We start from the raw sequence: 27,822 nt of genomic DNA, 5'->3' as shown, positions 1-27,822 counted from the left end.
TAACGTGACCCGTCTGGCTGGGAATGGTGCATTATGCTGGTGCTATTCACTCTGGAATGGTCTTACCCGGGAATCCCAGCTCGTCCTTTTGCTTAGCTTGTTGTTACTCACAAAGCCAACAAGACAGCTTAACATTTTGAGATTGCTTCGACAGACCAACCATCGCTGATCCACGCAGCAAGATCGACAGTGTTGCACTCACTTGGAAATGCCGACTCTCAAGCAGCTGACCTGCCATGTGGAATGGCCCATCTCGAAGACTCCTTTCCGAGAGTATGGCGTCTCATATGGAGATGGTGTTGTGGAGAGCCATATCGCTATCCCTCCCGGCCCGACGCCATTTGCCATCAGCTTGAAATCGAAAGGCTTCATTTCCTCGGGACTCGCAATGTTTGTCTACATCGACGGTGTTTATCAATGCAATCGCAATAGATCTAATCTGAAAATTTCCGAAACGCCCGGCGACATTGCTCAAGAAACCGCGACTGTTGAATTCAGAGTCCGCCAAAAGGAGGAACGTCTTCCAAACGGTGAATGGATAGGGAGACCATGGAGGTTTGAGCCGTTAAATATTGGTAAGTTTCTTGCCCTCCCACCCGGCATGTATAAGCATGCACGCGCCTAGACCTGCTATGAGCCGCGCGTCATGATATGTTTTGACCTCTCTACTTACTCTTAATCTTTAGTTCATTCTCCCACGGCAGATAATCCTGGACTACAGAGTCATTTCGATGACCTTGGAACCATCCACGTCTTAGTTTTACGATGCTTTCCCGCCAGTCTTGGAAAAGGGGACAGTCTTTCCGATACTATTTCGGATGGTTCAAGGTCTCCAGAGTCTGCAACGTCTCCCATGCCCGGTGATGAACGTAAGTGGACCAGTTCGACTTTCGGAATTGCGCTAATAACAGAAAAAAGGGGAAGGCATTGTACGACCAATCTTTGGAGGGCCGCGACTACAGAAAGTAGGAGATAAAGGAGAATCGATGCTTCAGACCAAAGTACTTTATGATGGGCCGAGCGATAAACCAAACAGCCCTTCGATATTGAATGGACGGCTTACTTCCTACGCGCGTGTTAGCAACACTGATGGGCCATCGCCAGGTCACTACGAGCCGAAACACAAGTACAGATACAGAAATCGGGCATCACTCGGGGGCAGTTGGAAGCAATCAAAGGGTAATCCGGACCGAAGAATCCCAACGAGGCATCCAAAAATAGACGAGGACCTCGCACAAGATTATCAGAACGAATTCAGACGGGGTCGCCGGGCCTCTTCTCTGTCCGCGAATTTAATGCAGGGTCCGAGCGGGGATATTTGGAACAGTCAAAACTTTCAAGTGCCGTTCGGTAGTGGCCGCGAACCGGCAGCGGACTCTCGCAGACTTCAGTCACAGGGTAGATATTCTTCTGCTGCTCCCTCAATAGTGGTGAATATCAACACTGTCCCCTCATTCCATTCGCAGCCCACTAGTGATACAAACAATGCACGGCACCGGGATCGGGTCACAGAGAACGGCAACTCGAATGATGGTTGCTACATAATTTCTAATGGCCAGAGAGTTCAGAATGGTGGCGGCTGGCATCGTCAGGAAAGCCCGGACAGAGAAGATGGACAACGAAGTAACCGGAATGTGGTTGGGATGAAGGAAGCCGAGAACAGGAAAATGGGTCCCAAGCCAATGGGGAATAAGAACCATAAGAGCAAACAAACGCTTGATGGCTGGGGTACTGATAACCACCAAGGAGCCTCACAGGTTGAAGAGAGTGATGGTCGAGGCCATAATAGTTTCGAGCGTGGAACCTGTGATTCCAAAGCAGGTAGCGGCTGGGAGCCCAACAATAGTCGCGACAATACCGGATCCGAGGTGGAAGCCGAGTGGACTTCAGGTAATCCCCAGGAAGACAGGGCCAAACATACAGACTGGGAGGAAGATCATAATCAGAATGATAGTCCGTGGAAAGCTGATGATACTTGGAGTACGAGTGACCTTCAGACAAACAACCGATTCGAAAATGACAGCAATTGGGGACAGGGTGATACACAGAATGATCAGGCCAAAACAGATGATTGGTTCAATAATTCGGCGCAGTTCACTGACGACCTGAATAAGGACAACAACGGTAACAGAGATGGAACTGAAAAACAAGACTCCGACCAGACCAACACCTGGACGGCTCAGTCTCCAAAAGAGATATCTGAGGAGACCATTGGTGGGAATGATACATGGAACACTAAACAGTCTGCTAACACGAATGAGGAAATCCCCTGGCCATCCAATTCTTACGAGCAGACCCAGGAAAATATACCACAAAGCCAGCCTGATTGGCAAACAGAGCCACGGGAGACAAGGATGAATTTCGAAACTGAGCAAAAGGGTCAGCAGGTGCAATGTCAGCAATTCCAGTTCAAGAATTTTACTCCAGATCCGGTACAGATATTTGTATCTCCAATGACAGAACGAACTGCCAGCGGCGAGCCATCCTTGTACACTGTTCCTTCATATATCGCTGAGTCCCGTTCGCTATCGCATCAGGTTCAATTAGGATGTTCAGCAGAGTACATCCATAGAACCAGACGGCCAACGTATATCGACACTCTGGACGAGCCATACGCAAAATTTGTCTTCAAGTACCGTCTCAAAGGTAATTTTGGTTGTCTATGATACGCTATTCAGAGCAATATCTGACAAGTTCTCCGCAGAGGCGATTGAAAGAAATTTTGGCATAACAATTCAGCGTGATATTGACGAGGAGATAAGACGGCTAGAAAGCGTACCAAAGAGTGAAATCATCACGCGACTGTTGCGTGCTGAGGTAATAAACACTTGTTATTAGTCTCCGAGGGGCCCTTAGCAATACTAACCTTCTAGCAGAGATTTCTAAATGAGCATAACACCTGTTTTCCGAGTCATCAAGATAATAATGTAGGGTTTCTTGGGGGATATCAGACATCAAATGAGGGAACAAGCGAGTCACTAAACTTCTTGAAAGTCGAAAATCGTCACGAAGAAAGCGCAAAAACCCGTTGGGGAGCGGCTGCTCAGAATCCAGCAACTGTACACAATTCTTTGGAGGCTGCAGGTTCTCCACACCAGAGTGGTCCACATACTTTGTTAACTGGGGCACTGACGAGTCAGGAGCCGTCACACTTTAATGCCGCAGCACACGAGGGCCTCCAACACAAGACGCAGAAAGGCCAACAGCCAGCTGAGCGTGAGAAACACTCTCCCGTTATTCAGACTGCATCGGCAAATCAAGATCAGAATATGAACTTCCAGGTCGATGACTGGACAAGTAAGACTGGACAGACTAGTCATCATACTAGAACTGGCGATCAATCAAGTGGCAACGGGCACAATCACAGCATTGATACCGTCCGCTCTACTAACCAGTATTCTGACTGGGAATGCAGTGACTCAGAGAAGCAGGTATCGTCAACTGAATCAGCCGAATGGTGAATGTGGAAACATAATTGGCCTACGATGAGTCCTGGCATGGATAACTCTGTCAACAAGGAATTGGAGGTTGGAAATGATGGTGAAATTGGTAATGGGAGTGTTAAGTGGTAAATCAAGGGGTCTAGTTTGTTGTCTGAAGACTGCTTTAGGACGTACTTATTTTCTGTAAGAACTTGGCTTCCATTTTGGAGGCTATCATATCAGCTAGAGACATAATATACTATTATTGCTAGAACTGCTGCAGCTTTTCATTCTAAGCTTTTGTTGGGGAGTACTCTGGATTTGCGAGTAAGAGTCGAGCAACGAGTGTGATCTGTTGGGTCCGCGGCCCTTGAATACCTACAAGGTGTGACGTCTGTAGTTCACCCCTGCAATGTTCAAGGATCCATTATTTTTCTGTCAAACACCCAATGTTAACACCCTTAAGATGCCCTCAGATTCACGGCAGAACCGAGAGCAGATATTAATACCCAGCCAATGCGTACAAGCCACCACTTTCGACTGATCCTTGAGCGCCGTGCCTTTATAATATGAGCCTTTTGGCCCATGAGCAAGTGAAATGAATAGAAGACAGAAATCCCATGATTTCCAAGAGCCAAGAAGAAAGAAAACGAAAAGAAAGAAAAAAATTCATAATTCAAAGAGCAAGGCGCTTCTCCTTCTGCTCGCAAGCATTACTAAACCGCCGACAGTAGAGAGGTAAGAAGTTGTTTCCAGGGACAAGAAATGGCCGGTGGAGTTACACTCCACCAATATCACCGAAGATAGAAGAGGAACTAGTACACATGCGTAAATCTCTGGCCTCCGGATGGAATAAAAAGGAACCCAATGCGACAATAGATAAATAAAATTGCGGCAGGAGAGCTTTTCAACAGAAATTGAGTTCTGCAACACATCAGAACAATTAAAAAAAGGAATACTGATATGTTCGATAAAAGTGTGTGGCTCGGACCACGAACCCTGTTAATGACATTTCCCATCAAATGCCATTGCCTGGACCAATCTGTCTGGACCCTTTGAGATTGAAAGGGACTTCAATGAACACACCTTTTAGGTCATCGAAATCGAGCAGGACGCCGGATCACATCAGAAGGATCTTGTCTGTTTTGTGAATGACCACTCGCGCGGTACAACGGACCCGAGCGCTCATATACTTGCTGCCGCGGGTATTCCACGTCATAATCAACGTATTCTCTGGGAATCTCTCGCGGTGTTGTCCGCTCAACATAATATGCTCCGGTTTCTTGAGGTTCCCGACCGCTAACCCTTACTGGAATATACTCGATAGAGCTATCATACTGGGTATCCATATACCTCGGATCGTCGATGTACTGGTATTGCCCTTGTTGAGGGACCCTGGCGTATGTGACCGTGTCATCGAAACGACCACGGTCACGATAAACCTCAGGCGCCTGGCCGGAGTAAACCGGACGCCGACGGGCCCGAATTTGCGGACTGTGCTCTCCATAATAAGAGGAATCAACTGGAATACTCTCGCGGACTGAAGGTGACCGCGACCTCGGTCGGAGCGAGCCCTGGCGCTGCGCTTCATACCGATCAAACCGGCTGTGAGGCCGCCTAGACTCTTGATAGCCAGTCGTTTTCCTCCCCTGCCGAGGGTCACCTGGTTCTGGTGACCTTTCGTCTTGATTTCTCGAAGATGGTACGCCTGCGTTACCACGGATGTCTTGCCTCGATTCATAATCACGATAGTTACTGGAGCTCGGACTCTTGTTTCGTCTAGTCCAACCATTGTGCGCAGTGCTACGGGCTGGTGTACCCCGCAAACTGTTCTCTGCAGTTCCACCAGATACCTCGTCATGGCGCCAACGCCGGTCTTCAGAATCTGTGTGTTCGACCCATTGGCCTCCTGGAGGCTCATCGACCCGTGGAACCTGCTCATGGCCATTTGGTTGATACACGTCTGCGTCTTGGCCAGGAACAAAGCTGCTCAAGAAACGCTCTGCGGCGCTTATTTCATCCGCCGGAGGACCTTTCTCAGGCTGTTCACCCTTCGACTGGCTTGGTTCTTCACAAACCTCTCCGTCTTCGGACGCCTTCCTTTGAGGAGATCGAGGCTTGCCGGATCCCGACTTGTAATCGGAAATCTGTTGTTTCCCTGGATTGACGTCTAGGTACTCAGGTCTTATGGAACGCTCTCGATGGAACGGACGACTCGGATAATCTGATGGACCCGACATACCATACTGATGGCGATCAGAGCCCAATGGAGGTTCGCGCGCATGGGCATCATCCGATTCTTCTACGAATGGGTGAATACTAACAGGTCGGGCGTGCGAAGAGGAATAATCATAGGAACGAACCACGCCTGGCTCCTGAGAAGACTCCTGCGGGATTCCCTCCCGCTCGGATTGAGGACGAGGACGTCGATTTTCAACGCGACCATAATGATCACGAACAGGTTCAACAAAGGCTGGCCGATGAGGGTCATACTCGTCATTTCGAGGGGTTTCCAGTGGTTGCTTTGTAGTATCGACCCCAGGGGAGCCGGTGAACCTTGGAAAGTCGTCAACTGCAACTTCCACAACGCGTTGGTTAGGACTTGAGACGCCTGAATTGACATCGGCTTGTCTACTTTCCAGGCCAACTAGGGAATCATTGCGATTGGAGATTCGAGGACCGCGACCGTGCCTTTTGGCATCGCGAGACTCCAAACGCGGTTTATGGTGCGGGAGTGGAGTTCGGCGCCCTAAGTGCGTTGCAGGACCCAAGACAGGAAGAGGAGATGGGAAGACCCCAGGGAAAGCATCGGCAACGAGTTTCAGCTTAGCCTCATCCATGCCCGGAGCATGAAGCAGAGAGGCGACCACGGAGGGCTCCGGAAGGTCCACCATATTAACCTTCCAGTCGAACCTCGGAGGTTCGATCCCTGTTTGTGAGGCCACACTTGACTTGGTACGTTCAATGTGTACGGACTGAAAATGACTGACCAATGCTGGAAGCGTGTAGAGTTTCCGATCATTACGCGAGGGGAAATGGCCCGCAAGACGCCCATAATCATTGTCGATACAAGCTCTGCATGTTAAACCGCTTAGATTGCGAAGCGGTTTCATTTGCGGGTGATTGTTCAAACCGTCAGCAAAGAGAGCAATGGTCGGTTCGTTACAGAACTGCTCTCTGAATGTGCAGACGACGTGGTAGATCAGCACATACGCCCGGACACTATTCGGCAGGTCCTTGACCCCAGACGTACCATTCCATACCTCGCGGGCAGTTCTAGCCACTTCGTCGAGTTGGTTTTGGTAGAGTCCGAACGACTGATTTGTTGAATTGTATGGATGCGACTGTCCGCCGCGTCTAGGTGGTCGGGCACCATTCTGATAAGACGGAACGTACGGCGGTGGCGGTCCATACCCGGGGGGTGGATACGGAGGGCCACGCGAGTCGTGTGGTTGATAGGAAGCTGGATATGCGTGACCGAGATACGGCGATCCATACATTGGTGCCGGAGGTACGTGTTGTTCAAAAGGAGGTCCCTGGGGAAATGTCGGTTGGGGAGGTGGATAGCCATATCCCGCCTGTGGACTAGAATAGTAATGACCCATATTTGGCGAAGGTGGGCGATATGGTCCCTGTGCATACGGGTACGGAGCACTATATGGAGGACGGCCATACGGACCCGGGGACTGATGGGGATAAACTGGGGGCATGTCCGGAGGCATATGATGGCCTTGATCTGGCCCGGGAAGATACATCCCTGGACCACCATGGTGTCCTGCATATCCAGAACCTTGCCCCATCCCACCATGCGGTATCGCATGAAAAAGAGCCTTGGCAGCATTTGGATTAGGATGAAAAGGAGGCTTTTCCGGCCATTCTGCTCGCCAATGGACGACGACGCTCCCTAAACTGAGGACATTTGTGTGTTTGGCAGCGTAATGCTGCACAACACCTTCGAACCCATAGAACTTGGAATTGTTTTCACACCCGTTACAAAGGAACAACTCCTTCTGGAATTGTTCTGTTAATGGTTTGATTTTGGTGTCGAAGACCCATTTCATATTCTCCAGGATGAGCTTTCGCGTTGGTGGAGCGTTAGGCGGATCAACCGGGATCGGTTTACCTGACGCACGGGCAAGGGCATCCTCTTCCTCAATGTGAGCATAGAACTTGTTCCGAACGTACATCAACACATCGGCGGCGAATTTCGGACTCTTTTCCTTGTTGACTGCGCTTCCGCCGCGCCAACCCTCGTTGATAATCTCGTCAGCATACAGCGCCATCCGGTCTCGGATCGGCCTCTGGACCTCCTCCCATTCCCGGTCTAGCATCTCTTTGGCTTCCTTCAACTGAGCCTCTTGTTGCCGCCGTTCCTCTGATTTGGCCTGAAGTAGCTCTGACCGCTTCACTCGCTCTTGCTCTCTTTGTTCAGCAATGTCTCGTTGTGCAAGCAACCTAGGTTTCAGGATCTCCCAGTCCCTGTCAGTGAAAGGGTGTGGGATCTGTATCGCAGCCGAGAATGAATCCATGTGACTCAAGACGGCCGCAGTCAGCGGCGGATCCAGTTCAGAGCACCGACGTTCAATCTCAGCTCTGCGGAGAGCCTTCGCTTCATTGACATCACGGAGGCTCCGCTCTGAGCGCGGTGGCTGCTGTTGCAGATTGACAGCAGTGGATGAGAATGGCTGTTGTGCATACGGACTGAGGGGTCGAGGAGGAAGCCTAGAACCTGCAGGGAGATGTTTCAGCAATACGATCAGGGGAAGAAGCGCAAGCACAATCAGCCATAGCAAGGTCAATTCGCAAAGCAGGATCGCAAAGACATACCGTACGTGTTGGTTGCAGACGGGAAAGGACTGCTGGTTTCACCAACCAGCTTTCCGTTGGTCAATGGAGTAGTATTTCCAGAACCAGTTTCCATGGAAGATAGAGCCTTGTTCCCTGACTTCATTGGAGAGATCCGGTGAGGATATCTTTCCTGGTCGTGAGGTCTAGCCGCTCTGACAGCTCTCAGACCGCCATTACTCTCCCATAGTTCCCAGCGGGAAAAGTCAGCTAACTTTTCCTTTCCCTTGCTCTCCAGACCTTTAATCCATTCCTCGACCGTGGCTGTTCCGAGGGCTTTTACTTCTTCAAACTTACACTTCAAGTCGTCAATCTGAGGTTTGTAGTAATGTTTTGTCATGACAAGTCCCGGTGGGGGTTGATGTGAGCGGAGAGTAACAGAGGGAATAACATGCATTGTGGGGGTGACCAGCGCAAAGGAAAGAGCTGGGACTAGAAAGGTTGGCAGAGATGAAAGCATCAGGTCCATTTCCTAACGGGTAGCACAGTCAGTCTTCATGGTAGTGACTATCAGATTTCCTATAAACACACGAACCTTTTCGGTTCTTTCAGTAAGGCATTCTCCACAGGATCGTATTCCAAAGGGCCATACGATGCGGACGCCATTCTGACCAGGACCGGCTTCCCATGGGGATGACTCAGAGAACAGCGAGAGGTTACCAGCCTTCCCGCAAAACTGGCAATTGCCTCCACGGACCAGTTTCCACATATCAAGTTCCGTCATGTTCTCCAGCGGTCGCGGCATACCTGGGTGGAAGAGTTTGCGAGAAGCAGACCAGATTGAATTCGGGCACTGAGACTTCAATAAACCACTAGTCCCTGGACTATCGAGAGACTTCGTCTCACTGGGTGTAAGGTAGAAATTGAAAGCCTTATTGACACGTAATAGGGTTCCAAGGGTAACTGGCGGAAGAAATGTGAAAATGTGATGCCACACCTCCTTCGGTAATTTGGATCTGTCGACAGAAATAGAATGAACAGTGTCCGCAGCTGAGTGGAAGCCATCCAACTTTGCACGTTTAGCAGGAAAGTCCACGGGGGGAGGTTTCCCGTTCTCAATATGGTCAATATCTATCTGGTTCTTCACGACCGGACTGATCACATCACTGGCCATCAGGGAACGCTTGCGCTTACGATGCGGATGCAACCATGGAGCATCCGGGTCCTCTGGCCGCTGGGATGGAAATTGCCGGTTGTCGGAATCCATATTCGAACAAGCCGGACGGCTGTCCGGTCCATCTTGACTCTGTGGAAAGGAGAGGTCCTTGGAATCAACGGAGCCATCAGGCGGGCCCTCAGGTTTAGCAGCCATGTAAGGGTCGAAGGAAGACGACCCACTGCTCCCAGATGGACTGAGTGTATCAGGCATAACTGCCTGCAGTACCTGCCTGTGCACAAGCAGGTGAAGGAAGCAGCCAAATGAAAGTTAAAGAAACCCTAAGGACCGGACTCCGACGCCCCGGGTCCGCACTGCATGGGTATTGGAAGTTTGAAAGAACAGAAGCAATGGCAAAAGCGTCTAGTGTGGAGAGCACGGCAGGCAATACCAGAAGGCCGGGGGTGACGGCCGTCTGGCAGCAGCGAAGTAGCACTTGAGACTTTGGACTCGGGAGCGGTCACTCCAAGTATGCAGGTTCCAAGCAGCTGGCGGCCAGACGATACAGTTTTGGACAAAAAGAAAAAGATGATAGGAGCAAAAAAGTACCAAGGGAACCAGGGAACTGCGAGCTTGTAACAGTACGAAGAGGTCCGTACCGTAGGAGTGGGGTCTGGAGCGATATGCTCGATGCAGCAAGGTGTAATTGGTTTGACAAGATGTATATATACACACAAAACAGGGCAGGGAGAGTTGAGAGGGGAGAAACAGACAGTCCCCGGAAATACTAGGTATTGTTTGAGGTAGAGATAATGTACGAGAGGGACAAAAGGTTCCGGAGAAGGCAAGGAAATGCAAAGGGAGATGATGAGATATGCTGAAATGGATGAGCGCGAAGATGGAGATGGATGGATTCGCGTCGGGGTGGGCCGCTTTCCCCTCCGGGGAGGGGAGCCGCTTCACTTTGGCCGACCACTCAGGGCCCAGGACTCCAGACTGAAATCACATGACAACAGAAGGACGGCGCTAAGCTCACGTGTACTGCACATGATCCAGAGAGGGTCCCTCACTCAGGATGTTCCCAACACCGGCATACTGGCGACCTGTCCTTCATGTACCCAGTACCTCCACAACGTATATATTACAGGTTATAATACAGGTATCCGTTACACGTTTGTGACGTACCTGCGTATTCCGTAGATAGCACGACTCGTATGTTTCTGACGTACACGCCTCCAAGCCACAGCTCCACTGCTGCACGCCGCCCTCCGCCTCCCTCCGCCTCCCTCGTGGTCTCGCTCCATCTCCATCTCAACCGCCAGGCGGGTGAAGCCCAAACAACAGCACAATCTGTTTCGACTGTCGAGTCTACCTACCTATCTGGGTATTTAGCCCTGACAAGATATATACACCTGCGAGCCCTTCTCACAGTGACTTGCGCTATTCTGTTCCTGAAATCGGAGAGCGCAATCGAAGGTGAGCTCCAAGCAGCTTTATTGACCTCGGGACCTCCCTATCCAATCCCTTTTGCACAACTCCCGACCAACCCATGAGACTTCCGGACTTGCTTATATTTAAGTCCTGCCAACCGCTTCCCAATAAAAAAATTCTGCGATTCTAAAGTCAACAGTCCACTGACCAATGAGTACTGCGCAGTCTCTGAGCATTGCGAGCTTGTTCCTTAGCTTCCCACGGCCCTCTACGCTGACAGTCGGCCCATTTCTCTTCCTCTTTTGTCTACCTACCGTCCTAGGCAACGTCGTTCCATCATGGCAACTCTTAACCTCTCCTCCAATGGGCCCACGATATCCAAGAGCTACCAGGCCGTTTTGAATGCCCCGGCGCCGTCTGGTTCTGCGGCCGCCTCTCCTACCTACGGTCAATGGGCCATCTTTGCCGTCTCTACCCCGCTTGTCAGTGCCTTCCAGCAGGATACTGGCAGCAAGGAGAGCGTCCTGAAGGTTCAGAGTTCTGGAGGTTTGTCAGATACTTCAACCTTACTCCCCTTTTTTTTATAGTACCAGTCTAACAGATGCCGCGCAGAGGGTGAGTTGATAGATCTAATCGAAGAATTCTCCGAGGGACGGATACAGTTCGCCTTCATCAAGGTCAAGGATCCTAATACAGGTCTCCCCAAGAATGTCCTCATCGGCTGGTGCGGCGAAGGTGTGCCGGAACGGACTAAGGGATATTTCACCAGCCATCTGGCTGCTGTCTCTAAATTTCTGCATGTTAGGCTGTCCTTCACCTCCTAGACATCCCAGACCTCGTTAGACTAATACGGACCACGCCTTTTAGGGGTACCACGTTCAAATCACCGCTCGTTCTGATCGAGACCTGACCCCAGAGGGCATCGTTCAGAAAGTCGCAGATTCCTCTGGTGCAAAGTACTCGTCCGCCGCTGCACCTCCTCCGAGCGTTACTTCTAAGCCGCCGGTGGCGACCAAGCCAGTCTTTACGCCATCCCGCCTCGGTGGGGTTGGCTATACACCTGAGCCAGGCAACCGTCGGACAGCGGCTCCAAGCCATGAAAATGTCGACGAAGATGGTTGGGGCCCCGACGCGCCCCCTGTGACTAGGACAGAGCTCGAAAAAGTCCCATCGGCCTACCAGCCTACCAAGGTGAATATGCGGGAGCTGACATCGCAGAAACAATCTGCATTGGTGTCTGAAAACAATCCCGTTGATAATGGTACCCATCGTGATGTGGTCAAGGGTGGCTATCAACCTGTCGGAAAGGTCGATATCGCCGCTATAAGGAGACAAGCTCGGGAATCTGGGGAGCTAAAGGATGAGCGTCCAGAGCCCGTGAAGGGTGCATACGAACCGGTTGGTAAGGTTGATATTGCTGCCATTCGTGCTAAGGCACAGAGGCCTAGCGATTCTGCCGTGTCAAACACCACTTCTCCAGTTACAACAGGAGGCTCTGAGGTGGGTGACGAACAGAAGAGCATCGCCGAACGTTCTGCAGCATTCAAAGCTTCGGAACGTTTAACAGCTCTGCCCAAGCCCAAGGTGTCAAACAAGTTTGGTGCCAACTCGACCTTCACTGGCACAAAGCCTCCTCTTCCCAGCGGATTCACGACAAAACCAACTCCGGCTGCTGCACCGGTGGGAACCGCAAGCAGGACGTTCGCTGATGAAGGAGGCAAAACCCCTGCACAGTTGTGGGCAGAAAGGAAGGCGAGAGAGCGAGGGTTGAATGGCTCCGGTGACGCTCCAACTCCATCCACTTTCGCTGGCGTGCAATCTCCGATCCAGAGCCAGTCCAGCGGTGGAGGGGAGTGGAAGAGCTCCTATACCGGCAAGACCTGGGCCCCCGTCCAAACCACTCACACCGGCAGGTCTGCTGGCAGTAACAACTCCCAACAGCATACTGGCCCTACTGCGGACGAACCACAGGAAGCTGAATCTCTGCCTCGCGCAGGGGGGGTTAGCTCAATAAGGGATCGGTTCGCAAATGCAGCACCTATGGGGGCTTCAGCCTCCAGTGTTGAGCGGTCTGCTCCCTCGCCGCCGCCGCTGGACACCAGCAGCAAACCAAACGCCGGGCGTGGTATCCCGATGCCTGGCCTGCCAACAGGTCCTGTGGAGCCAGAGGCAGAGTATGAACCCGAGACTCGACAAGTTGCTCCTAGCCCACCGCAACAGCCACGTTCTCCTACTCCCGAAACACCACCTGTCGTACAGCCGAGTTCTCCCATCCGCGTGGCCATGCCTGTCGGTCGTGGTGTGGCGGATGCACATGAGGAACAGCACTCCCCACCCCCTGCTATGCCAATTCGCAGCCTTGAACAGACGGTGCCGGACGAGAAGGACCTCGAGGAGCCTACACATGATACAGCTCGGGCAACAGCTGAAGCTACGGCTCCCGATGTCGCTCAGGCCGGTGGCATTCGGGCTCTTGTGCAATATGATTATGAAAAAGCCGAGGACAACGAAATTGAGCTCAAAGAAGGGGAATATGTCACTGAGATTGAGATGGTTGACAAAGATTGGTGGCTGGGTGTCAATGCCAAAGGCGAACGAGGATTATTCCCCAGTAACTATGTCGAAGTTGTCCAGGGTGGTGGTGATCAACTGGCCTCAGACATCTCCCCACATGAGCCCGAACACGGGACGGCAACCGCTGCTGTTGCATCTTCTGCGACGGCTGATTCAAGCGTCGCCGCTATCAGTCGAGGACCTACCGCAACTGCATTGTACGACTACGAAGCTGCTGAGGATAACGAGATTAGTTTTCCTGATGGTGCCAAAATTATTAATATCGTAAGTCCCGTGTTTATAATAACGTTATTTGCCTTTCTAGCACTGCCTTTATTCTCCGCTGAGAACGCAGCACAATTACGTTTTACAGCCAATAAAATCATCTGAAACCGCTTTGCTGACTATTATTTCCAGGAATTTCCCGATGACGATTGGTGGTCTGGCGAATACAATGGCAAGACAGGTCTCTTTCCGGCAAATTACGTGCAACTGGACGAGTAGAAAATTTCCCAATGGTCTCTTGGGACGTGTGTGCATCTTTAGGCGATGGCACGTTTCAAGTCAACATCGTGAGAAAAGACTGAGCTTTGGGGCCAGTGCAATTTGTGTTCAGGGTTCCCTATAAAGTAACTAGTCAAGGATGGCTCAGGAAGTCATATTGCTACTTTGATCTGAGTCCTAGCCTTTCCATAGGTGGGATATGCTTGGTCATTGAGTTCGATAAGCAAGCGTTGTTTTTCTTTCCGTTGCATAATCAAATTTGCAGAATATTCTTTTCTTTGCTGAGCAGAGTTGTCTACTGCTAGCATCTTCCTTGCACTTCCTCTGAACGTAGGCTATGCCTGGTGCCCAAAAAAAGAGAGAGAAAAAGAGAGAGAGCATAGAATTGAGCGCGCATGTGTATGGCAGGATCCTGCAACAGTCATTGGTCTACGTCTATATAGAGCTCTATGGAAACAGTTTACAAAATTAACTTGAAGAAACCAGAACCGCTCTACTACTCACTCTTGGCGTAGAAGAAATTCGCTCCCAATACCTGTAGTCTATACTCATCGGCCCAGTCCCTGACCCCGTGCCGTACTTTGCCGTAGCCCCAGTGATTTTGACGCTTCGGCGCCTGCAACTTTTCTGCCTGGGTCCGGTCAGTCGCCATCAAGACAAATACGTATCGGTGCCAGTTTGTCCCCGTCGGCGAATTAGGGGGCAGATATGACTTCAGCACTGCTGGGACTGGAGGCTCGCCTGGGTCTCCGGGACCCCCGAGTTCTGGGCTGGTCACATTGGTGACTACCCAGTGACACATTTCGCTCCAGATGGGATCCTTGCGGCTCTTTGCATCGGGATCGGTCAAGACCAAGATATATGTCTTGTCGCTGCGAGCATTTCCCAAGCTAGGCGACTGTGTGAACGTAGAAATCGAAAACAGGGGCTTTTCGGACATGTGACGGTGGAATCTCATTTCCCAAGGAAATGGTGGTATGGGTCGCAGGGTAGGTTAACTGAAGCGAGAAATGTGGCACGAAGCCATCGAGAACTATGTTATATACTTTGGTCATCACTAGGGAAGCACTGATGGAAGAAGCGAAACAATGCAAAGTTCAACTGCGCCCTGTGATCAAGCGTACTAAATCAAGGAAGAGACGGCTAACCATCTGGAATGATGGAGCTAGCAAGCAGTCTGTACATATCGTCAGCGACACAGGCGACGATCTACGGAACTTCACGTTGAGCAGAGAGGAGCACAAGCTCACGCATTTCGAGTAGTAGACTGGATAGAATCCCCATCTCCGTCGATGGCCCTCTGCTCTTGATCAACAGACACAGCAAGTACTGGGAGGGACCTCTGCATGGCCAGGAGGCCAAGAGCAAGCAAACACTGAGTTATCATGGTGCCCTCCTGTTGCTGAACGCAAGAAGGCAAATAGAAATCCGTACTGGCAGTTGGGCAGAAAAAAAAAGACCATTTCTGCTGTGCGTCCTCTGCCAGTTGGACGTCACGTCACGATGTGCTCTAAATAGACCTAACTTAAATGAAGTATGGTTGCTTATGTCATCATGCGCATCCGAGCGAGCCAGATCACAATCGTCACGTGTATCCGCCTCCGTCCGTCCTTGCACGACGCCAAAAAGCTACGCGGATAAATAAGATCTGAAGACGACATCGGCCTGCTCTGTCGTACAGAGACACTACCTTGATAGTGTGGGATTTCTCTTCCCTCTCGACTTTGCCCTTGTTTTCCCTTGACTTTTGTTATCAGGGTTGCCCGATACGGCCCCCGAGGCCGCACCGCACCTTCGAATTACCATTCCCCCTCATTTCTTGTTTCCGCTTTGCAGATCGGTGAACAGCCTTTAGTCCACCCGCCAGTTTTGGCTCTACAAGAAGATGGCGTCTCTCGGCGAAGACCTTCTCGTCACCGTTAACAAGCTTCAGGACCTGGTCTTCAACACCATCGGCAATGACTCTCTCGACCTCCCACAGATTGTGAGTACAGCCCCTCGTAAGATGACTGCGATCGGATGGATACTACAGTTTCCGCAGTGTTATAGGTTATTTTGCTTATACTAACATGGATATCCAGGTTGTTGTAGGCTCTCAATCTTCTGGGAAGTCGTCTGTGCTTGAAAACATTGTCGGAAGGGACTTTTTACCGAGAGGCAGCGGCATCGTTACCAGACGGCCACTGATCTTGCAGCTTATCAACGTCCCCAGCGAGCGTGATGATAGACCCGAGACTGATGAAGTTCACATACCGCATACGGCGGCTAGCGTGGCCGGTCAGGGAGAGTGGGCTGAATTTCACCACTTGCCAGGGCGCAAGTTCGAGGATTTCGCCCAAGTCAAACGGGAAATAGAAACAGAGACCGCAAGGATAGCTGGAAACAACAAGGGTATCAACCGACAACCGATTAATTTGAAGATATTTTCGCCTCACGTTCTGAATCTGACCCTGGTTGACCTTCCGGGTTTAACCAAGGTGCCAATCGGGGACCAGCCTTCCGATATCGAGAAGCAGACTCGTACTCTGATCTCAGAGTACATTGCCAAGCCGAACAGTATTATCCTTGCGGTGTCTCCGGCCAACGTCGACCTTGTCAACTCCGAGGCATTGAAGCTCGCCCGCCATGTGGATCCCATGGGTCGGAGAACGATTGGCGTCCTTACGAAATTGGACCTTATGGATCACGGTACCAATGCGCTGGATATCCTCTCGGGTCGTGTCTATCCGCTGAAGCTGGGGTTCATTGGTGTCGTCAACCGGTCCCAACAAGATATCCAGAGCGGCAAGTCGCTTTCCGAGGCCTTGAGGGCTGAAGCAGAATTCTTCAGACACCATCCCGCCTATCGGAACATGGCGAACAGGTGTGGAACGCAGTTCCTGGCCAAGACTCTGAATACCACGTTAATGGCACATATCCGTGATCGATTGCCTGACATCAAGGCACGGTTGAACACTCTGATGGGCCAGACGCAGCAGGAACTTGCTAGCTACGGGAATAAGCAGTTTAGCGGAAAAGAGCACCGTGGATCATTGATTTTGCAACTTATGACTCGTTTTGCCTCCTCATTTATCGCCTCGATCGATGGAACTTCGTCAGAAATCTCAACAAAAGAACTCTGCGGTGGAGCACGAATCTACTATATCTTCAATTCCGTCTTTGGAAATTCCCTCGAGACTATCGATCCTACTCAAAACCTCTCCGTCTCAGATATCAGGACCGCTATCCGCAATTCAACCGGACCGCGGCCCAGCCTGTTCGTTCCCGAGCTTGCATTTGACCTACTTGTCAAACCTCAGATCAAACTTTTGGAAATACCCAGCCAGAGATGTGTGGAGCTCGTATATGAGGAGCTTATCAAAATCTGCCATACGTGCGGTTCCAACGAACTTTCACGCTTTCCTCGCCTTCAAGCTAAACTCATTGAAGTTGTTTCAGATTTGCTCCGTGAACGTCTGGGCCCCTGTTCGAGTTACGTTGAATCTCTGATTGCTATCCAGCGAGCCTATATCAACACAAACCATCCAAATTTTCTCGGTGCTGCCGCCGCCATGTCGTCTATTATCCAGAACAAGCAAGAACAGGAGAAGAGAGCGTTACTGGCTGAGGAAAAAAGAAAACGTGAAAAGCGACGGATGAAGGAGCTGGGAATTGCCAATGGAACGGTTCCTGAGAATCTGGAAGAAGATTATGAGCAACAGCCTGACCAGAAGACCCAGGGTATCCCAATTAGAGGTCAATCTGGGAAAGGCGCTAGGAGCATGTCCCCCCACGTTGGACTCGAGAATGGCATCTCAAACGGAGTACAGTCCTCGCCGCCGAAATTTGGGAGCACTGATAAAGCCCGCGACTCATTTCTCAATTATTTCTTTGGCAAAGAAGGCGGCCTGCCGAGCGCTGGGCCTCTTCCTCAGCCGACTTCTGTTCAACACAGACACATTGGCCACTCTACCGAACCCAGTATTAGTCATAGCATCCGTCGAACTGAGGCAAGGTCATCAGTGATTTCGCAAGAAGAATCTAACACGCTTTCCGAATATGGAGGCGAGGCCTCACAGTTTGTAAGTTTTGATCACCTATTCTGACTCATTTTATGGTCCTGACTGACTTCTTCAAGCCAAATGATGATGCCGAACCGACCCTCACAGACCGTGAGCTCCTGGAAACAGAGTTAATTCGCCGTCTAATCTCCTCGTACTTCAACATTGTACGGGAGACCATAGCTGACCAGGTTCCCAAAGCTGTCATGCATCTCCTTGTGAACCACAGCAAGGACGTCGTGCAAAATAGGCTTGTAAGCGAGCTGTACAAGGAAGAACTGTTCAATGAACTACTATATGAAGATGATGGCATCAAGGCGGAGCGTGAGAAGTGTGAGAAGCTTCTAGAAACATATAAAGAAGCAGCAAAGATTGTCGGCGAGGTGCTATAACCTTTTTTCTGTCCTTGTTCTGGAGTTATTCCTTGCAGGCTTCTGCAACCGCATTTCTCGTCTTGGGTGGAGAACAGGATGCAGAAGCTTCTTTTTGTGTACAGGTCATGACGAACAGAGTGGAGGAAAGTTTATTCCTATTGTGTCACGTATAGGTTATGTTTCACGCTGTACTGTGACTCTGTTATGCTAGGATATGCTCGATCCATGTTCTGCTAGCTGCATTCTATGTCCTTGTTTCATCCAGGGTCATCATTGCCTTCCACAAATATCCTTCTTCTATTTATATGTATAAATTCCCTTTCTGGGTATCGAATTCTCGATTATGTTTGTTGAGATGGCTTCGGTTCCCTTGATAGTAGCAGAAACGCTACTTGTGTACATATATATGAATTGCTGGGCTCATGGCCGGGTTTCAATTATCTCCATTGGCATGGTTTATGACTATCTCATGCACATACAAAGCTTGCCTGATTCAAGAGGACTACCGATTAAATATTCTGGCTGTCAGACTCGTGAATACAGGAATGAAATATTATATAGAAATTCAGACGTCTAATCGATTGTCGATTCTCTCTGTGGGATCTCTCAAAGCTATTCTGAACGATTTCTACATGTAACCTTAAGCTAGCCCGTACAGCTCGTAGGGTGATTTCGGAGGCACCAGGTTATTTCGTCAATGTCGAGATCACATTGCGATAAGAGCTATCTATTCCCGTAGACAGTAACACGGTCGATGCTAGGTACAGAAAAGCATACAAGGGGAAGCCACATGAACGCTCAACCTGATGCCAAAAAAAGTCGTGAGACAGAATCACAGGGGCATTTTTCACCATGCAGAGCAGGTATAATCATCTATCGTAGGGGGAAAATGCAACAGCACGTTCTTAGTCCGTTTTGCGTGTCTCTTTCCTCTTCCTCAATCGAGCGCCCTCAAACCCATATAAACCGCCCCCGATAAAGACGAAAGCTGCACCCACCAACACACCTGTAGCAAGCACGTTTCCGAAAAGGTAAATAGACAGTAATAGCGAGACTAGTTTGCGGATGTTTAAAACGATAGTGACAGTCAGTGACGACGAATTTGCTGAGAGTAAATGTACACCACGGATACACAAGTATTGGGTCAAAGCATTCAGTAGCAAGTAGGCGACCTTGACAGGTGTCCGGGTGAGGATAGAGCGAATAAGAGGGTGGTTTGAAAGGGCGAGAAGAAGGGAGGTAGCAGCGCCGTTAATCGATGTGGGAAAGGCTTCTGAAACGGGAACGGCGGTTGCCGCAACAGCCCCAAAGACGGTGGAGGTAGAGTTGCCAAATGTAAGCTCATCATTCGCAACCACGGTGGAAAGCGATGAGAGCACCGGTGGGGAGGAGAGTAAGGCTCGAAACTGGGAAGAGAGCTGTGGATAGGTCGGCAGGAAGAATGGCAAGGACAGTATGTGCGAATAGAGAAGCGCCTCTCGCCAGTGACTTCGGCCGTACGTCTCATAGAGTCGGTCGGCATAGACTCCTTGGAATGCGGAGAGAATCATCGCCAGAGCGAGGATCATGAACCCAGTCAGGAACGTAGTCAACGAGGAGCCGTCTTCGTCCGAACTGACGGCGATCTCCATGGATTGACCCTTCGCATTAGCGTCTGCCAGGGCCGCTCCAACAACCCCCAACGTGAGCAGAAATACCGCCAGGATTTGCATCCGTGAATATCTCTTGGAATTATAGAGATATCCAACGGCCATAGATGCCACAGGGCCACCTGACCGAAGGATGATGTGCAGTGGAACAGAGATCCTGTAGGCGAACGCCCAATTGTTCAAGAGATTAACGGTCATAAAAAACGCAGTGTATATCAGCCATGATCGAATCGGTATAGCTCGTGAGCTGAGGAAGAACGACCGAGGTCCCGCGGAGAAGGATAGGAAGGCAGGGATTGTGAAAAGCGCGGTGGTTACAAATTGGACAAACGTTATCAGAGGACCTTTAGGCAGCCGGTCAGATGCGACCCCTGACAGTCATAACTGAAGCGGAACAAACTCACCCGAACTCGGTTCGTCTCTATATAGGAATCGTCAGCGATGTTTTCCTCCATGGTTTTTCGGCGGCAGCAACTCACTTGATGATAGCCTCAAGCGCAAAAACCTGCCTTTCAAGTCAGCAATTGTTGCTCACGTCATTGATATACATGCAGCGGAGGACATCGCATACGTTCGCGCAGCAGCCTCCGAATATCAACGAGACCATCATCACTGTATTTATCCACGCTGGTAGAGTCGCCTGAGCTGCGGCGCTGGCCATATCTGCCAAACCATTATGTCTCTCCCCATTGACACCCGGTCGTTCGGCCTTCCTGCTAATCGTCCCATCCAATTGTTGAGAGGAACGTGGGAAGCCATTGCTGTTCACCGTCGTCTGGCTGTTTGGCGAGCTTGCCTTGTCATCGGGTGGGCAGCCTTTTCTTTGCGTCAACGCGTCATTGCGAAGGTTAGGCATTTCATAAGGGCTTCAGGCCTGAGAAAAGAAGGCAAGCATTAGTTAGATCTCAAGCTCACAGCAATAAATGATGGCAGAAACCAATGGGTGAAGAGAAGCGATCCAGCGTACCGTCCTCGACGTGGCCTGGCGCTACCACCGGATCCTCGCCTGCTTCGTGTCTCGTGCGATTAAAACGAAGGGCAAACGACTATGCAGGGAGAAATGAAATCGACGGTTCTAGACTTTGTTGCCGTGCGGAGGCCTCCTGGGCGTTTCGAGTCTCCGAGTTTACGATGCGGAGTTGATGACAAAGGCGGATTTTCAGCTAAAGGGCATGTCGGCTAACCACGATACCGACTCCGAGTTATTCTACTTATACATATCTGTGCTACATATCGTTGGGACAATCCTCTGAATCGTGGACGTAGCATGAACCCTTGCACTTGTGGTATACTAGCTACACAGTATGTGGTAGATACATTCCTTCGTCATCCAATGAGATGCCGTGAGCCATTAACTCCTAGACCAATCGACTCCCAATCCAGTTGAAATATCACAAGAAACCCATCTGACCCAGATCAATCATCTTCTATATCGTCGTCACTTAGAATAAACTTCTCAGTAACCTCCCCAACGGGCCGTGGCAGCTTGGGTCCGAATGTACTACTGGAATTTTGCTGTTTTCGCCACTGCGTTTCTTGTTTCTGAGGAATCCAGTGATCCCGATCAGTAGCCCAAGACTCAATCGAACCGTCGAGACCGTCCACATCATCGTCTGGTATATAGTCCCTTTGAGGCCCGGCGCCTTGGAATTGTGTGATCTTTCTGAGCTCTCTTGCCTCGGCCTTATCCCCTAAAATCATGGACAGGTATGGGAGTTGCTGAAGCAGCGCGTCGTCACGAGACATCATCGTCACAGTCGTTGCCGGCTGGTGAGTATGGTCCTCTTGATCGGCAAAAGCAGCGCGGGTTATCTGACGGCTGCTCCAGGACTCCACGCCTTCAGACTTAGAAATCATACCTGACCCATCACCCGCGGCAGCTGTTGTGGGAGATGGGTTCAACCAACGTCGCATCCAGACGTCCACCAAGCCTTCCACTTCCTCAACCTGTCTCCATAGCTGCAGTGAAGTAGGGAAAAACATCTTGTGCGCATCACCCGCGCGACCTCCGCCGCCGGTCTGCGCCACACGTCTCTTTACGGGGTAAGGAAGGGCAAACAACAGTCCCCGCACAGCGACCTGGAAGCTGATCTCATCCTGCCGTAGAGTATCAATGCTCGCACCGCTGCCCTGAAATGCACCACGGGCTGCTCCTACGCCGGTTCGACTTGCTCCCAGGCTTTGACGAGTAGTACGACCCAAGATGTCGCTCTCGGAAAGTGACTCTATGCATCCCTCGAGACAATCCGTAAAGGATGGACCATTGCAGGATGGTACATAGTTCTCGTGCAGAGCCGATATGAAGGTCTGGATATCGGTTCCTGTCTCGTTGATGAGATCGTCGATGGAGACCTGTGAGATTTTCGGACGCTCATGATGGCGTAGATGTTCCGGAGGCGGGGGCAGCTTGTTGCTGCCCTCTGGTGCAAGAGCTGCATCTTCGCGCTTATTGTACACCACCTTTCCGACAGCATGAAATATCCCGAGACTTGCTTCTCTCTGCGTTACCATCTCTAGCGACTCTCTTTCCACAGTCGTGAGGGCGACGCCATTCCGATCAGTTCTCTTCATTTTAGCGGTCACTCTGCCTACCCAGTCTCCCGTGTCGTCCCGGAGACATAGAAATTCCAAGGAAGAAATCGCGCTTCGTACGTCTCCCATCTCAGAAAACTTCTTCAGAACAGCAGGACCAGGAATCCTTTTTCGTTTCGAATGCCGGGCCTCCTTCTTGAGGACCAGATCAAGCGCCTTCGACATAAACGTGGGTGCGATCCGGTTGAATTCAATGATGCTTGTGCCCGGATGGTTGCATATCTCTGGCCCTAGCAACCTGTGGACAGTGAAATTGTCCGAGATAGCAGTAGTTGTGCTGAGAAGCGTTTCGGACACGATTATCACAACAGGGGGACTCGATTCTATCCCGACTCTCTTGGGTAAAGAATTCGCCCAGTGGGGTTGAACGTTCGCTGCCAGATATCTCTGGAGGGACAACCTGAATGCTGTGAGAGCAGGCGATGTCCAGCTCAGCGTACTTGGGAACTCTTCGATCAGCAGAATGTGCTGTCTTGAGGATACCTGTGCGTTCTTCGTCATTCTAGGAATTTCAGGCGCATCATTCAGTTCGAGAGTCCCAAATTTGTCACCTCGTCCAAGGAATTCCTCAAACTGTGCCCCCATGGATGTATACCCCTGAGCAGTATATTCGAACCCTAATGGGTTCTTCCATTCAACGATATCATATCCCATAGCTTTAGACAGTAACGAGATGGTAGTTGTCTTGCCGCTCCCTGCAGGGCCACGGAGTACAAGCAACCTCTGCATCAGTTAGCAATGAACATACGTCTCTTAAATTGCAACCACCGCGGAAAACGGGGCATTGGAACGAAGAATACACACACGTCGACTTCTCCCCATAAAGACCTCCGTTAGCCAGTTTTGAACATCAGCCACTTTCTTCTTATGGACTGCCAATTCATCAAGTTCCGAAGGGGCATAACGTTCCGCCCAAGGACGTTGATCATCTTTCGTTGATTCCGAGGCCGTCTTGACCCGTTGATCCTGATGCTTGAGGTCCGGACTTCCTGGCATAAGGAAACGTTTTGCAGAACTAACCGGCTTGCTTGGCTTGACAAAATCCTTGGAAGGGCGAAGGGCCGATTTCCGAGGATCAGGTTGAGAGACAGCTCCTTCCCGCGTGTTCGCCTCTCCACTGGCGATATGCTGCGAAAAGATCTCGCTGTAAGAGTCGTAATCATCTTCAATCAGATCTTCAATATCTTCGAATTCCTCCGTTTTCTGCTTCGATATGGGCTTAGTCTCAACTTTCCGTGTTGACCACCGCTGCTCCTCTGTGGCGGGCTGGAAGAAGCTGTATAGAGACTTGGACGTAGACACATCATCCGATATATTTCGGCGTTTCTTCCTCTTCTCTGGAGATGAACTAGGGGACCTCTGGCTCCAACCGGTATTAATATTATACAGTGTATCGGCAGACGCTTTAGACTTGGATCGCGAAGGTAGGGAGAGAGGAGCCCGAGGTTTCGACACGGTCTGGTTGCGTGTTAACATCAAGACACTCTCTGAGCCCTTCGACTGTGCCGTCCGTCCTGGTAAAGTCTTCGACCCTGCATTGTTCTCATCGTCTGTTTGCGCCTCGGCTTCATCGTCTGAAGACAGGACGACCATTCGCCGCTGCCTCTTTGCGGGAGGAGCAGCCATGGTTGGAGGTAGTCAGCGGTGTATGTGATACCATTGTATGCGGAAACATTAAACGAGCATCATTGACCTGGGCACACGGCGGAGACGCGTGTGGCTGATGCTGACCGACACTGTCGTCGCAAGGTTGCCGCTGGTCGCGACTTGGAGAAGTTGGGGGAGTTGACTGGGAGGCCAAGACCGCGCGGCGCCGCGCTGAGGTTTGCGGAGTTGGCTTTGTTTCTCCCGGCATTCTTATGATTCTCACCATTATTGCTGACTTTCTCGAGTGTAAACGCTAGTTCAAAAAAGATGGAGCAGGGAAACATTTGTACATTGTGACGCTGCAATCTGATCAAAAATCGGGCATGGGAAATGTCGATCCTCTTGATTTCCAACGAGTACTGTACTACCATCTACCGGGTAGCCTTAACGATCTCCAGGACGGCCTGCAATCCAGTATGATCTATCCATCTTTTGCCAACTGACTATCAGAGAACAATAATTATATGGTGTAGGCACTGCAATTCTACCAATGGAACAGTAGACGAAGTCATAGTGCAGTATGTATTGGCATTATCATCATAGGAATCAGACCAACGGGGGTATTTGACAAAATTATAAAATACAATGTCGAACCTATTTTACAAATATATTCCACCAAAAAAACCCCGAACCGGTCAATGGCGGGCCAGATGCGAGAGTGTCGCCACGCAGAAGTATCAAACTTGATGGCTTTCATCCGCGCCAGAGAGCCCATATGTTCACTTCACCATGTAAGATCTGTTCTAAAGGAAAGGTTTGAACGAAGAGCACCGAGAGCCGCCAGCAGAAACACCTACTATCAGAGAGACAAATAATAACCCTTCCTTCATGCTCCTCCGAAAATATCGTAATAGTAGTCCTCGTCGAGCCCTTCCCGGCTGGGAATTTCCGGGGGTTCCCTGAGAAACACTGCATCATTAAATCTAACGTTGAGCAACCTGATCTTAAGCCCATAGTTGCTGACCAGGTCGATCAGTTTGTTTGTCTCTGCTGTGATAGGCTGTTGGTTCAGAAGCATGAGCAGGCCGTCAAGCCACTCGGATGCAATGCTGTGGGACTGTGGACGAAGTGTTAGCAGGACGACTTCCTTCTGGGTCGTCTTGCTGGCCGAACGGGTGTGGCCATGGCTCTTTGGTGCGCTTCCCGTGGCCGAACCTGTAGACGGGACGTAACCGTGGATGGTTATCTTGGTAGACGAATGGTGCGGGAGCGTCTTGATCGTCGAGCCAGAAGAATCATCGGGTGAGGCAGAAACATTAGAGACAACAGAGGAGACTATCGACAAGTCAACTAGAAAGGAATATTAGTTCTACTGCCGGCATGCATAGTCAAAGCAATGTGGAAGTCCCTACTCTTATCAAGAAGAGCATCCAGCTCTGGAGTCTGGTCGTCCATTGAGTCGAAATCACCAAAGTGCAGGTATCTCCGATTATGAGACAATTGGACATATTTGTAGGACGCAGGCGCTGGTCTCTTCGAATCTTGTTTCACGCCTGGCCCACCTTCTGGCTTGTGGCTCGGCTCGTTGGGGAACCAAGCGCCTTGCAGCAAGCATCGAATGCGCTGCTCCTTCACGAACTGAAGGGCCTCGTGCTGGAGCTCGTCACGTACTTGTCGCAGATGCTGGCCCCACGCATCTTCGTACGTGAGTTCCAAAAGCTCCATTTGAAGCTCACGCAGCCGCTGATATTCGAAATCCGCTAGCTCCTCTTCAACATCTTGCACATCTTTCGTACGTGCCGCCCCTCCTACCACGGACTCGATAAGAATGCGGACAAGCTCGACAATTTTGTCAAAGTCCTCCACCTCTGCACCGGTCGCTTTCCAAAGGCGGAAGAAAGCATGCAGTCCCGCAACATGCAGGCGGGACCAGTGCAATAGCAGAGGCTTGAACAGCTTGTCGAAGTTGGAGCGCGACTCCAGAACAAGGTAGCTTTTGGCGTCATCCATGGCCGACTTGTCGACCTCAAAGTGATCGTATAGGACCGAAGTCACGGCCAATGACGCTCGCGCAATCGGACACCGCTGTTCTGCCGGCTTGGTCGACTGTTCAAGGAGCATCTTCTGAAACTCATCTTGGTGTTTCCTTACGTAGTCTGTCAAATCCATCATGCCCAGGAATCCCATCTCCTGAAATTCACTAGCGGGACTCTCCGATTCGAATCCAAGCCGTCTCCATTTTTCTGGGTTGTGTCTTCTTGACCGTCGAGTATCATCGCCGTTTTCTACGGCCTTGTCTTCGTTCTTCTCAGGATTACTGGCCAGATGTATTCCTTTGAGGGCTCTCCTGTGATCCGGCTTCTCCAGGTCCACGAGGACGTCCCTCCACTTCCTCAGGAGCACCTTTGTGAGTGATTGGAACTCAATAAGTGGATGTGCGTGGTCCTGCAACGCCGACCCCTGCATCAGGACATAGACCGCCCTGATAACACCAAGGTCCTGCAGTCTCTTGATGAATTTGGGCCACTCGGACTCGGTATCATTAGTAATCGAGTCTCTCATCAGAGAGTTGATCAATTGCAGTGCATTGGCGCACAGCGCGTGATCTGCCGAGGAAAGCCTACTGACCAACATTTCGAGGAATTGTGGGTAAACGGCGATGGCAGGTTTTAGGGCACGGAAACCAAACAGGCCTGGTTGCGACGAGTTACCAGAGGCGTGAGGGTGCGAGACTATAGAAACAAGGATGGACATGGCTCCACGAAGTATGTTAACGAGGGGATGGGTGACGATGAGCTCGACGATCTGGAAGGAGGGCGACCAATCAGTCTTTCATGGAGGTGTTTGTGCAACGGGCAGAAATGATTCAAGGGAAAAGGATTGGACTGTAGGGACAGGCCATTGATCCTCAGCTTACCCTCTCTACGAGTTCCTGGTCGACAAACTCCCACCCTTTGTCGACTTCGAGTAGTCTTGCAAAGCTCGTCAAGCTGTATGCCAGTGTATTTCCTGTCGCGTGCAGGGTGAGGTGCCGTAACTTGGCCAGTCCGCCTTCGGCGATGAAGATATCTGCAAACGATGGATCTCCAATGCTTCCCTGAAGCTTGAAGACGGCCATCTTGCGCACCGCATCCTCCTCGCTCCCTAGCCGCTCGACCAGTTCGGAGACGTTGATGCCCTCCATGATGGACGCGCAGTCCCGCTTTGACTGCTCGCTGGAAATCGTGCGTCAGCTATCTGTGGTATCACTGGGTTTGTTTTGAGAGGTGCAGCTCAAGCAGTGTTGACCTTGGATGGTGTCTTGCGGTCGCGCCGCGGGATGCGATCAGGGGTTGTGCCGCAGCACGGGGAACTCATGGTCGGCGCGCCGAGTCGAGAACCGTTGATCTCCACGCTTGGCTCGACGCTAAACGCTCTTTATCTCCCAAGTTCTATTTTCAATGCTTCACCTAGATCAAGGAGTTTCGTTCGTCGTATACACAGTGGCTCTGTATTAAGCACATACTAAGTGAGTACTAATTGAGTCGCTGTGGACCCAAGGTCTGGGTACTAGATACACTGAATATAAGAGTCCGTCATCGGCTTTCGAGACACCTATCGCAGAATCTCAGTGGAAATAAAGCTCACGGTTTCTCTCCTCTCTCTCTCTCTCTCTCCTCCTCTCTCTATACACGCCTGTCTGTCTTTACGACGGCCGACGTAAAAGGAAAAACATCGTGACTCGTGTCA

The 27,822-nt window shown here is 50.7% G+C and overlaps 9 protein-coding genes across 9 annotated transcripts; 4 read left to right on the top strand and 5 right to left on the bottom strand.

The window, feature by feature from the left end:
• Positions 1-208: 208 nt before the first annotated feature.
• On the top strand, positions 209-3,461 carry VTN00DRAFT_2462 (uncharacterized protein; the record flags this gene model as incomplete). Its single annotated transcript, XM_069428683.1, has 7 exons — positions 209-575; positions 687-869; positions 919-2,646; positions 2,705-2,817; positions 2,877-2,927; positions 2,995-3,084; positions 3,141-3,461. 7 exons carry the CDS (start codon positions 209-211, stop codon positions 3,459-3,461), a joined length of 2,853 nt encoding a protein of 950 aa, XP_069283514.1.
• A 1,055-nt stretch (positions 3,462-4,516) lies between these two features.
• VTN00DRAFT_2461 (uncharacterized protein) lies at positions 4,517-9,636 on the bottom strand (the record flags this gene model as incomplete). Its single annotated transcript, XM_069428682.1, has 3 exons — positions 4,517-8,151; positions 8,250-8,739; positions 8,803-9,636. 3 exons carry the CDS (start codon positions 9,634-9,636, stop codon positions 4,517-4,519), a joined length of 4,959 nt encoding a protein of 1,652 aa, XP_069283513.1.
• A 941-nt stretch (positions 9,637-10,577) lies between these two features.
• On the top strand, positions 10,578-11,048 carry VTN00DRAFT_2460 (uncharacterized protein; the record flags this gene model as incomplete). The annotated part of the gene is made up of 2 exons (XM_069428681.1): positions 10,578-10,839; positions 11,020-11,048. 2 exons carry the CDS (start codon positions 10,578-10,580, stop codon positions 11,046-11,048), a joined length of 291 nt encoding a protein of 96 aa, XP_069283512.1.
• Positions 11,049-11,132: 84 nt separating this feature from the next.
• VTN00DRAFT_2459 (uncharacterized protein) lies at positions 11,133-13,851 on the top strand (the record flags this gene model as incomplete). The annotated part of the gene is made up of 4 exons (XM_069428679.1): positions 11,133-11,340; positions 11,407-11,594; positions 11,662-13,632; positions 13,765-13,851. 4 exons carry the CDS (start codon positions 11,133-11,135, stop codon positions 13,849-13,851), a joined length of 2,454 nt encoding a protein of 817 aa, XP_069283511.1.
• A 496-nt stretch (positions 13,852-14,347) lies between these two features.
• Positions 14,348-14,791, bottom strand: VTN00DRAFT_2458 (uncharacterized protein; the record flags this gene model as incomplete). Its single annotated transcript, XM_069428678.1, has 1 exon — positions 14,348-14,791. One exon carries the CDS (start codon positions 14,789-14,791, stop codon positions 14,348-14,350), a length of 444 nt encoding a protein of 147 aa, XP_069283510.1.
• A 945-nt stretch (positions 14,792-15,736) lies between these two features.
• Positions 15,737-18,283, top strand: VTN00DRAFT_2457 (uncharacterized protein; the record flags this gene model as incomplete). Its single annotated transcript, XM_069428677.1, has 3 exons — positions 15,737-15,835; positions 15,933-17,912; positions 17,969-18,283. The coding sequence occupies 3 exons, from the start codon at positions 15,737-15,739 to the stop codon at positions 18,281-18,283; spliced, it is 2,394 nt and encodes a 797-aa protein (XP_069283509.1).
• Positions 18,284-19,170: 887 nt separating this feature from the next.
• On the bottom strand, positions 19,171-20,770 carry VTN00DRAFT_2456 (uncharacterized protein; the record flags this gene model as incomplete). The annotated part of the gene is made up of 4 exons (XM_069428676.1): positions 19,171-20,258; positions 20,319-20,335; positions 20,394-20,419; positions 20,486-20,770. 4 exons carry the CDS (start codon positions 20,768-20,770, stop codon positions 19,171-19,173), a joined length of 1,416 nt encoding a protein of 471 aa, XP_069283508.1.
• Positions 20,771-21,330: 560 nt separating this feature from the next.
• Positions 21,331-24,132, bottom strand: VTN00DRAFT_2455 (uncharacterized protein; the record flags this gene model as incomplete). The annotated part of the gene is made up of 2 exons (XM_069428675.1): positions 21,331-23,229; positions 23,311-24,132. The coding sequence occupies 2 exons, from the start codon at positions 24,130-24,132 to the stop codon at positions 21,331-21,333; spliced, it is 2,721 nt and encodes a 906-aa protein (XP_069283507.1).
• An 847-nt stretch (positions 24,133-24,979) lies between these two features.
• VTN00DRAFT_2454 (uncharacterized protein) lies at positions 24,980-27,277 on the bottom strand (the record flags this gene model as incomplete). Its single annotated transcript, XM_069428674.1, has 3 exons — positions 24,980-25,443; positions 25,506-26,898; positions 27,011-27,277. The coding sequence occupies 3 exons, from the start codon at positions 27,275-27,277 to the stop codon at positions 24,980-24,982; spliced, it is 2,124 nt and encodes a 707-aa protein (XP_069283506.1).
• Positions 27,278-27,822: the final 545 nt, after the last annotated feature.

Source organism: Thermoascus crustaceus (assembly GCF_041956765.1).
Source record: "Thermoascus crustaceus strain CBS 181.67 unplaced genomic scaffold VTN00scaffold_10, whole genome shotgun sequence".
In the NCBI taxonomy this organism is placed as follows: domain Eukaryota; kingdom Fungi; phylum Ascomycota; class Eurotiomycetes; order Eurotiales; family Thermoascaceae; genus Thermoascus; species Thermoascus crustaceus.
Note: the sequence above shows the minus strand (reverse complement) of the source record. Positions and strands in the feature narration are given on the sequence as shown.